The 11,023-nt window shown below is 43.8% G+C and overlaps 1 protein-coding gene across 2 annotated transcripts in view; it reads left to right on the top strand.

The window, feature by feature from the left end:
- Nucleotides 1-9,465: 9,465 nt before the first annotated feature.
- Nucleotides 9,466-11,023, top strand: part of MICU1 (mitochondrial calcium uptake 1) — a gene marked incomplete at its 5' end in the record, with an annotated part of 74,962 nt that continues 73,404 nt past the window's right edge. For both annotated transcript variants that reach the window (XM_083866895.1, XM_083866894.1), the window contains one exon: nt 9,466-9,626. In XM_083866895.1, the coding sequence (XP_083723021.1) occupies nt 9,466-9,626 (161 nt within the window). The remainder of the gene's footprint in view (nt 9,627-11,023) is intronic.

Below are 11,023 nucleotides of genomic sequence, written 5' to 3'. Positions count from 1 at the left end.
GTTACCCCTAATATATCCTGTGTGGAATTATTCTTGTCCTGGAGCATTCTCTTAGGGCTTTTCTTAAAACTGTAGAAGAATGAGTTACTTTTTTTGCAGTGTGTAAAGTTGTGCTGACTTTCCTGGTGCAAGTGCTTGGGCCCAGGGAGCCCTGGAAGAAGTTTGTCTGCCTGTAGCTTTCTGTCAACCCAACCTCAGCTGTGCCACTTTCATAAAATGTAGAAAAACTCCCAACACCAAAATAGCCTCAAGTGCTCACTAAAAATGAGTTTGGACATAGGGAGATAGGAAAAAAAAAAAAAGCCCCAATAAAAATACAGCCAAAGCTGATAAAAGATACTTAAACTATGTATTTGTCCATCTGGAGCAAGAGAGCATTTAATAGCTTCCCATTGTCAGAGGACAGGCTTAGATGGAATGTTGAGAAGGAATCCTTCCATGTGAGGGTGGGAGGCCCTGGCACAGGCTGCCCAGAGAACTGAGGCTGCCCTTGGATCCCTGGAAGTGTCCAAGGCCAGGCTGGATGGGGATTGGAGCAACCTGGGATAGTGGAAGGTGTTTACAGTGAATCTTAAGCCCGTGTAACCCCTCTTTATTTCTTTGTGGAAGTGGCTTGTTCTCCCAATGACCCATTTCCTGTAGAAACTTTTGTGATATTCCCCGATGCTTCCTGAACTAAGGACGCTGAAATTCTGTGCTCTGAAGGGAAAAAAACTTATGTGCCTTGGTTCCATCATTCCTGTCTGCCTGCTGGGGGCCCTCTGGAGTGCCCTGTGTGTCCCTAGTGGCTGTGTCACTTCTCCATGCAGGTCCCTGTTGTGCCTCCTGGGTTCCTGGGCAAGCTCACGGCAGAGCTTGAGGAGAGATGATCCCCTTGTCCTCAGGCTGCAGCACTTACAAATCATTTGAAGTCTGGGCAGGGCTTTGAAGCAGCATCTCAGAAATGTTACAAATTTTGGTGATAGTTGGGGGAGCCATCAGCATGTTTAGATCTGGAATGTGGAAATAACCATTTTTATTTTCTTGAGCAAAATGAGTTCCAGAGCAATCATAGTAAGTTTATTATAAAACCACATTGTTTTGTGCTGTTCCAGTTGCTGCAGTAACACTTCCTGAAGTGAGCTGGGATATGGAAATACTTGGGTTTTTCTTCTCAAGTTCCCAGTTGGCATATTGGGCCTAAATATTTTAACACAGCTCAGTGCAGTGGGGCTTAGAATGCTTGGGTACAAAAATAAATACAACCTTAATTATATTAATTCCTGATGCGGTGTTTTCCTGTTGAGACATTGAAGGGGTGTCAGTGAAAAAGTGTCTTGGTGTAGATGTGACTTCAGGTGGGACGATGTTGTTTGGGATAATTTAGCAGGAAACAGTTATCCAGGGTCTTTGGGTGTTGTACACCTTTGAGATGAATTTTGCCTTTCTTTTTAAAACTGAATTGTTCTAAGGAACATGTGGTGCAAATGCTGTGGCTCCCTCTTAAACACAGAATCATGGAAAGGCCATTAAGAGTCATCCAGTGCCACCCCTGCCATGGGCAGGGACACCTTCCACCATCCCAGGCTGCTCCAAGCCCCAGTGTCCAACCTGGCCTTGGACACTGCCACGGATCCAGGGGCAGCCACAGCTGCTCTGGGCACCCTGTGCCAGGGCCTGCCCTCCCTCCCAGGGGACAATTCCTTCCCAATATCCCATTTAACCCTGCCCTCTGGCAGTTGGATCCCATTCTCCCTTGTCCTTTTGCTCCATGTCCTTGTCCAAAACCATTCTCCAGCTCTTTTGTTAGTACTGCAAGGCTGAGGATGAGTGTTTATCTTTAGGGAGATGCATTTGACACTTCAAGTAAAAAATACACGGACTCATAGCAGAAAGTGAGTAGAGCCTGAGGCACTTTGTCTCCCTAAGCACACACCATCCAAAGCCTGTGGCAGCCTCACCTCTAAGTTTTAGATATAAGATACTTTAAAAGAGGAAAAATAGTCTGTTTCATCATGAATTGTTTTATTGTGGCTTCTGTGGACTTGTCTGAAAAGTCCTTGGGTAGTAAATTCGGGATTATGTTTGTCTGCTGCCCTGTCTGTGAGTACAGTGACTTGGTTTTCCCCAGAGAAACCTGCTGTTGAGTTTGCTTCAGTGCATTCTAGATTTAACCTTTCTTGAGAGCAGCTTTTAATTGTAGTCCCACCATGTGAGGAGCTCCTTGTCTGTGGATGTGGGGCAGGACAAGGTTGGAAGAACCAATGCACTGATGGTTGTAACTGAGAATTTTGTGCTGAGACTGGCACAAGGTTTGGGTTGGGGATTTTTTTCTGGGTCTCCAAAGTCTCTCAAGCTAAAATTCTCTTCCTTTAGCTCTGTGAAGTGAAATCTGAGATCCTCTTGAAGACAACAAGAAGGAAGGTCATGGTTTGAGACAAGCAAAGTTGCAGCTGACCTGTGCTTGAAACATGAGCCCTGGGAATCCGTGTGGCTCCAGAATTTGTAGCCTGTCTGTGATGCAGACAAAGCTGCTGTGCTGACACAGACCAGCCAGCCCAGTGTCTGTATGGAACAGTTGTGTTCTGTACCACCACTTGAATTTCTGTGTTTTCATTTGTTTGGTGCAAACTTAACGTCTCTGGCATTTTTGCTTTAGGAGCTAGAGGAGCAGTGGGGTTTTTGTCATAAAAATCTCAGTTGTGATACAGACAGGTACTTAAGGTGTGCTGCCTGCCTGCCCACCTTGGATAGAGCCAAGGTGACTTTTTTCCTGCTGGAACTGAGCTCCTCAGGCTGTGTTCTAAAAGCACAAGGCACTATCCATGTTCTTTTCTCCTCCCTGACATTCAAGCTAATCTAACAAAGTGTTGCTGGAAAAGCAACTGCAGTCATTCAGACCTGCTTTTCCTTTTTTGGGAGGAAAGCAGTACTGTACTCTTCTTCTGATTTCCCAAACAATCTCCATCTGGTAAATGGAAAAGGTGCTGTGAATTTTTTTGTTTGCTTCAGTAAGTTTCTAATTTAAAATTTCTTTGTACAGAAAAGAAAGCCACCAAAGCATGACACTCTGGCCAGGAAGAAGTGTTTCCTTAAGGAGGATGTGGCTGCAGGTGATTTTTCTGTTTAAAAGACAACTTCAGCCAAGGAGAAACTACCACATTGGGATGTTCAGGTTCTTGGACAGTTCACAAATCTTTTTCCTCCTTTTCACAGAGGAGTTCAGACTTTACCCATATCAAATTCTGAGACAGTCCACTGTCTATCTCCCTTCAAAAAAACTTTGTCTCTTTCTGGAGCTGGAATTGTATGTGCAGATAACTCAAGCCTGCCAAACTGTCACCTCATCAGCCTAGAGAGGCTCTTGCTTTGTTCCAAATTTCTCTCTTCCAGAATTATTTTTTCATGTTTATTCACTAGGGGTTAACACTGGTTTCCTTGGAGCGAATTGAGCCATTTCTTAAACATTTCTTAAATTTGACTACTCTGAAATACTTTTTGGTTGTTCTGAGCGACATGCAGGTAGGTGACTTGGCTGGAACTTCAAAGGGGAGTCTCCCCATTCTGTGGAAGAGTTAGGAATTCTCAGGGAAGTCTCGCTCTATGGACACAGATTGTGCAAGGCAGCTTAAATGAGTCAGGCCATTAAGCAGATACATTCCTGCTGGCTGTAACTTTTTATAGGAAAAGGCAGAGGTGTGTGTTTTATACCCTTCTGCCAACAGTTCTCTGATGCTCCTTTGCTCCTCAAATCAGTGTGGAAATACCTGTGCTCTGGTGCACCTGCTCATGTGGCTGGTTTGCAAAGGCAGCCTGATCGTTTGAGAATAGCAACTGGAAAAAGAAAATTTCACCCTGCTGATTAGCATAGAGGTAGCTCATTAAGCAAGATTATCCTTAATAAGGGATGAGAAGTTTTTTGGTTGGTGTTTGTTTGTACAGCTTTTCTAAGTTACCTCTGACATCAACGGAGGTGTTTCTAGGGAATTTTTAATGGCTGGGGTTTGCTGTAATGTTTTCTAGGTAGAAAAGCTCAAGGAATGTGCTGCATTTTGAGTGGAGGAAGGGAAGAGAAAGCTTTAACCAGGAAAAAGCAGCATTTGGCATTAGTTTCTGTGGAAGTTTATAGCTGCCTCTTAGAAACCTACAGTGCATTGCTGGAGTCTGACAGTCTGAAGTAGCAAGGAAATGTTGTATCCTTGCTGGAGGTGCTATTTTTGGTGCTGCTGCAACAGATGGGACCAGTTTACTCTGTTTGGGTACACTCATTTTTCCTTTGTGTCTCCGAAGCTGTGCTCCATGGTGGCTGCATCCATCCACTCTTAGATCCTCTGGCAACTCAGCTTACACGTTACATTTGAGGTTGCTGTTGAGTTTGCCAAGTTTCTTCTGCCAATTTAGTGGCACCAAAGTCTGTCCCCAGGATATAAACACTTCTGTCTCCCTTTCGAGGGAAGCCCAAGCCAGCTACTGCCCTATATCCTTATAAATAATCCAGTTGCAATTTCTAAAAATGTTTTATTAAAGCTAAATCTAAATCTAAAAGCTTGTGTGTCTACAATGCATTATATTCTCTCCTTAGCCCTGAAAATCAGTGCAATTATTTGGCAGAATAAAGCAGCTCATGAGGGGAGGGACATCAGTGATCATCCCTGAGGGGAGGCTGAGCCATGGCTGGGTGTAGTTACAGAGCTGGAGTTGGAGGTTGGTCATTTCCAGGGATGAGGATTTTAGGGAGAGGTGAAACTTCACTGCAATGACAGTTAAAAAGAAATTGCCAGGCTATGGCTCAGGTTCCTGCATTGATTGATACTTGGTACACTCTACATCAATTTGAATCGTGCTCCGAAACAAATGTGGTTCCTCTCCAGCAAAATTAATGTGATCAAATATTGCCCCAATCTCCTACCTGAGGAAAATTACTTTTGCTGCTAGAATTCATTTTCCCAAAACTGATTTATGTGTCTTAGTAGGCTAATAACTTCAGTAAGGTGTGAAATCCTTTATCTCAAAATTGCCCTTGGTAAGCTGAAAATTTGGAGGGGAAAAGAGCAGGAGCTGTTGAGTCTGTCTTGGAAATGGGGGAAGGAGTGGATCCAGATGTTTCATTGGCTGGAATGCACTCCTGGCACCCTTTTAGAAGTTATTCTTATACAAATTTCATGGAATATTAGAATGATTCACGTTGGAAAGGACCTTAAAGCCCATCCAGTGCCACCCCATGCCATGGGCAGGGACACCTTCCACAATCCCAGAGTGCTCCAAGCCTTCTCCTACCTGGTCTTGGACAATTCCAAGGATCCAGGGGCAGCAAGGATCCAGCCACAGCTTTTCTGGGAAGAAGTCATAATTGATCTTGCTGGAGGCAGGTTGAAACTATGAGGTTTTCTTTCCCCCTGGTTTATGAATCTCAGTGTTAATGGTGAAATTTCTCTCCTGACTGCTTCACCCTTTCCCTTGCATATTGACTTTTCCTTTCCATTGGATTTGTTCTGCTTTTTTCCCCATTTTAAATTTTCCTTCCCCTCTTCTCAATCCTCTCAATTGAGAAAGATGGAGACAGAAGAGCTGGGAGCTGATACTCTCACTCTTCTGCTGTTGACTGTGGCCTCAGTGAGCAGGGCTGAGGGATAATTGACAGTCAGGGGCTAGATGGGAACAGGTGAGGAATTTTCCTACAGCATCTGTTGGGTCAGGATGTCTTGATGTGCTCTGGCAACATCAAACTTGACTTTTTAATAAACACACAGCTCTAGAAATCTGAGTTCTTAGTGACTCCATCTCAGCCAGTCTCTGCAGGAGTTTTATGCCTAAATAGTGCCTCCTAAATATTTTTTTTTCAGAAGATCTTCCTGCATAGCAGTATATTTAAATTTACAATTGACATTCTGCACTAATTCATGGGCTTACCATGTCCTAGTAAAATTGTTCAAATAAGTGCCTGTGACCCCTTTTCTGATGAAAAATTAAACACCCACTGGGTTGCTGAATTACTGTTCTCCCTCTCACGTGCTTGTGCTGCCAAGGCCTGTTTTGACATCAAAATGCTGCTTCAAGTGTTTTATCTGCTCTGGATCCTCAAAAGGTCTGCAGAAAGTTCAGTTCTGGGGAGTCCCTTTTCCCCAGGCTAAGCTGCTTAGTGCTTTCAGCCTTGGAATTGTGAGCTAATTAGGAGGCTGCAAAAACAGGAGAAAGTCTTTTTGTTATCTCTTTTTGGTATCTGAAAAAGGATGCGGGAGTTGGGATCTTCCAATTTTTAGCTGCACTGAAAAAAATCTAGGGCGTTGGAAAGACAGGGAGCAGAGGTGGACAGCTTGTTTCAATTTCCTTGGAGAGCAGATAGCAGACAGAGGGTCATTGTTCAGGGAAACCAAATACCCACATCAAGGCAGAACTGATGTAACTGTTGAAATAATGTTGCATTTCTTCTTTTCACAAGGCCTGGATGGTCTTGGTTTGAATGGAGCCTCTTTTGTCCTGGTTTGGGAGTGATGTTTTCCTTGAGGGTTTGAGTCTCTCCCTTGACTCTTCTGCTTAAAAAAAAAACACCTATGGATTGTGGCATAAACAAAAGTAGATGGGTCATTATGTTCTGGAAAAAAGCCCCAACTATTTCATTTGTCCAAGGATATTAATTCAACCTCTGAAAGTAACTGTAGAGCTGTTCTGAGCAAGAATTTAAGGTAAGGTTGGTTTATCTCTTGGAAACATAAATACAGTCTACAGATTCCTTGTAGCTGTAGTGCTAGAACATCATGATAACTCCAAAATGAAAATGAGCAAACATAAATTTAAGTGTTTGTTGGGGTTTTTTTTCCCTCTCAGCTGCTTTGTTGTATCCTATTAAAAAAAATCTTTTGTTATAGTAAATCATTCAGGAATTGGGATTGTTCCTTATTGTAAGCTGTAATCGCATCAGTTGATGGGAGTTTTATACTTGATTTCAGTTTTATTCCTTGCGTTACTGCAAAATGTGATGTTGAGCCTTTTGTTGCTGCACAGAACAAGATGCTTATTTTTAATCTTTCTAAAAGTGAACATCAGCTTTCTCAAGTGATCTTGACTTCAATGCCTGGAGTTTTTAACCAAATATACCAAATGTCATGGCACTTTTGATTTTTAAAAAAAAATTGTGAGAGACTGTAGAAATTGTAGATGGAAAATTCAACTTCCAAAGGGATTTTTTTTAATTGCTCTGAGATAAGAATGCTCTTTATTTTGGGGCTGTTGTGAAAACTGGCTGCTTTCAGCACTCTCAGGCAGTTGCTACCAAGTGAACGCTCTGGGTAAACATCCCAGCAGAATCAAGGATGGGGATTGCATGGACAAAGCAGATAATTTAGTGTTTCTTAAGGCTCAGGCAGAGTAAACATTTATGGAGTACTGAAGTCAACAATCAGAAATGTTGTAAAAAATCTCTTCAAGCTCCCAAGTAAATGCTTTGGGGCCTAATTTTCATTTTGGTTGATTAAATGATACTGGCAATACTTCCCTCATCCAGTATATGTTAGGAATATAAGGCTGTAATTAGGATGGGGAACCCTAGAGAGGGCAAGGATAGCTTCTTGAGGAAAGTAACACATGCAGATTTTTCTTTGCATATGGAAGAGAAAATCATCCCTGGAGACGAAATGGGAACATCAGGTTTGCGTAGAGTGGAAATAATTCTAAATTTGAAATCAGAGTTGTTTTTCATAACCATCTCGTTGTTCAGAGCTGGAGAGGATTGGAGAATCAGTGCCATTAGCTGGCTCCATTCCATTAACACTTGAATTTTAAACCTGTTTATTTGAAAAGGGCTAAACAAAGCCATAATGCAAATTTTAATAGGAGCACAGATGAATATCAAATGGATGCTATTTGGATGTTTCACTGTGAGTACTGAAATCCGTGGTGTTTGCCCATAAACCAGGGTGGGGATGGGTAGGCAACCTGTGGCTTTGCCACCTCCACCATCTCTCTTGCTCCATCCTACCTCCCTTGTCCCAGGGCTGGGCAAAAGTCTTAATCTGATAGGAAAAAAAACATTGGTAAGGGATTTGTTAATGATTTTTCTTTACTTGATTGTGCCATGAGGTCTTCAGAGGCTTCTCCACCACCTCTTGCCTTAAAAGATACTGAGCTCCAATCCTCAAAATTATCTGCTGAATATTTTTTGTCTCTTCCCTCCTTCTTCCTCTGTTCTGCATCACTGTTGTGGAATCCTGACCTGCAGCAAGTGGCACTGATACATCCAGCTCTTTGAAATGGGAATGGCCTAACACACCACACACATGGGAGGTGTTTGCACAGAGAAGTCCCAGGATCCTTGTTTCTGGAAGTTAATGGTTTAGCAGAAGCAAATAGAAAACTATAGATGTGGCTTTATTTTTGTATTCTGTGGTTATTCACTGTCTGGGAATATGTGAGTAGAATGTCAAGAATGGGAAATAAAAGGAAGAATTAGGCTGCTGCTCCTCTGCTCTATGTTTTTTAGGGAATTTCTTTACCATTCTGTTCCCAATTTTAAGGCTGACCTGATTGAAAAACTTGCATTTGCCTCAGAAATAAAACCTTTATTTCACAAGAACACACAGCAATTTTTCTTCTCAAAGACAGCATTTACCCTTCGCCTTCAATCCTGTGAGCCACCAAAATGGCTTTGCCTCCTGCAGCTGGTATGTGATGAGGTGGTGTTTCTGTGGTTCCTTTTTCTCTGTTGTAATTATGTTTAGATTTGTAGCTCTGCTTCCCCATTTGTCTCTGTTCTGTTGCGTGTGTAATGGGGTATGGATTGTATTTTATAAGTTTTGACACTTTGAAACTTGCCCTGTACTTACAGTTGAATATAAATGTTTTGCTCCAGGCTAGCTAAAAAAGGGGATTTAAGAGCAGTAGGGTTTTCTTGGGAAAATTTAAATGCCTGGGTTGAGTTTTGTTTGATAGGTTTGCTTGTTATTTGGCCAAATTTGCCTTTTAAAATCCAGCTGTGACTTTGCTTCTGGCCAAATGCCTCTTACTTGCTGTAGTTGTTTATCAGGTCTACCTGCCATCTTCCATGCCTTGGAAATTGAGAGATGGGCTGCAAATATATCCCATTAAATTAAATACCATGGGATGGTTTGGGTGGGTAGGGACCTTAAAGATCATCCAGTTCCAACCTCTTACAGGGCAGGGACACCTTTGTTAAACCAGGTTTGCTCCAAGACTCATCCAGCCTGGCCTTGAACACTTGCAGGGATGTGGAGTCCACAGCCTCTGTGGGATGGTGAGATTCCCTCTTGATGAGGGTTTTGGGGAAAGGCTGAGGCGTTGGGATAACACTGATAAGCAGTTGGATGTGCCAAGAGCTAACACTCACAGGTATTTAATCTGTTTATTCGGCAGATGATGTGCCTCTTTCAGAACAGGTAATGAACACCCATATGAGTTATTCTGTGAAACTTTTGCTGGTTTAGGACAGGAACTTTGTGTTGTTTTCCTAACGCAGCGTTCTCCCGTGTCAGGATGTTCCGGCTGCGGTTCCTGCCCGTGGCCGCGGGGCTGGCGGCGGTGTCGCGGCGTTACCACGGGACGGCCCCGCGCCCCGACACCCGGCGTAGGCTGGTGCTGGCGGCTTTCCTCGGGACCACTGCGGCCACAGCCGGCGCCAGATTCCTTTGGCAGAGGTAATAGATGCTTATATAACTTCTTTTCTGCCCCTGGTAAGTACCTGCGGCGTTCCTGCTTGTCCTGCTGCTGCTGCTGCGTGGAAGGAATGGCTGTGGGTGATTCCCCGAGGAGCTGCTTTGCTGCCGGGAGTGCTCAGGGATGCGCCAGAGCTCGGGGCTGAGGCGTTGTCTCATACGTGCTCTTTGATGTGGTTTCCTGCCTGGTGGTTTGTGGTGTTGTGAAGAGAGAAACGTTCGTTTTCACAGCTTCTAATTGAAACAGCACATCTGGGCAGGGTTTGCTCCTCTGTTTTTTTGTGTGGTCTGCTGGCTGTTTCACGTATAAAATGCAGCAGAGGAGCAGAAGGGGACAGATTGTCTTTTGGTGGGAAGGTAGGAGCACACAGGGTTTGTGTGGATTTTAAGGGTCAGAGCCTTAGGACACCTCGTGGGTTCTGAGGCTCAAAGCTCGTTCCTGTAACTGGGGAGAAAGGGGATGTTTGGGCTTTCCTGAGGTGACTCTCACTGAACCCTGGGCCTGTGCCATGTCTGAGGTAAAACAGGGACTCCCTTCTCTTCCATTGTGTGGGAGCAGCGTGGCACCAGCAGTGTCACTGACACATGACTGCAATTAGAGTCTAAAAATAAAGCGTTTGCTGAAAGCCTGTGTTCTTTTCATTCTAATACTCAGGTGATTTGTCGCTGGCTTTCTGCTCACCTGTGGTAGAAGGCTCTAGTTTTAATGCAGTGGGAGAAAGGTGATGGGAATTGTTCTGGCTGTTCCTTAGAGCTGTCAAACCTGGCTCTCTGCTAAGAGGAGTTGCTGAGTGGAGGAAGAACACTGTGATCCAGCACAGTGTAGTTTGGTGCTGCATTTTGCTAATGATCTGCACTGATGCAGTCAGTGCCTCTGAGGGAATGGCCAGGATAACGCCCCTTTTCCAGCAGGGAAGCAAGTGGGGTTTTTCCACTTCAAACCTTATCCTCAGCATGATCAGAAAGTCACTAGGACATCGTGTCCTACGTAAAGCTGTCCCGGAGTTAATATCTCCCTTCTGCAGCAGGTTCCTCTGCTTTTAAAACCAGTGAAATTTTCAGATGCTGGTGTTGCTTTTATCAGGAGGATGGTGCTAGTGCTATGTGGAGTGCTGGGTCAGGGATGGATTTCAGGGAGGGATTTTTGGCTCCTGGAGTACTTTGCTGGTCCTTGGAGGCCCTTGGGCACCTTCCTTAGCTGAGGGCACAGTTAGAAATCAGTCAGAGAGACGCAGCTCTCATCAATCTGGAGAAGCTGACTTGCTGTTATTACTTGCTTTGCCTTTCCTTGCTCTGTCTCCTTCATCTTTTATAAATTTATAAAGCACTAAATAGAATTGTACAGACTTTCAAGTATTCCTTTCCTATCTGAGCCATGA

Source organism: Zosterops lateralis (assembly GCF_965231275.1).
Source record: "Zosterops lateralis genome assembly, chromosome: 8".
Classification (NCBI taxonomy): domain Eukaryota; kingdom Metazoa; phylum Chordata; class Aves; order Passeriformes; family Zosteropidae; genus Zosterops; species Zosterops lateralis.
The sequence above is the reverse complement of the archived record's forward strand: the minus strand, read 5'-3'. Positions and strand labels throughout refer to the sequence as shown.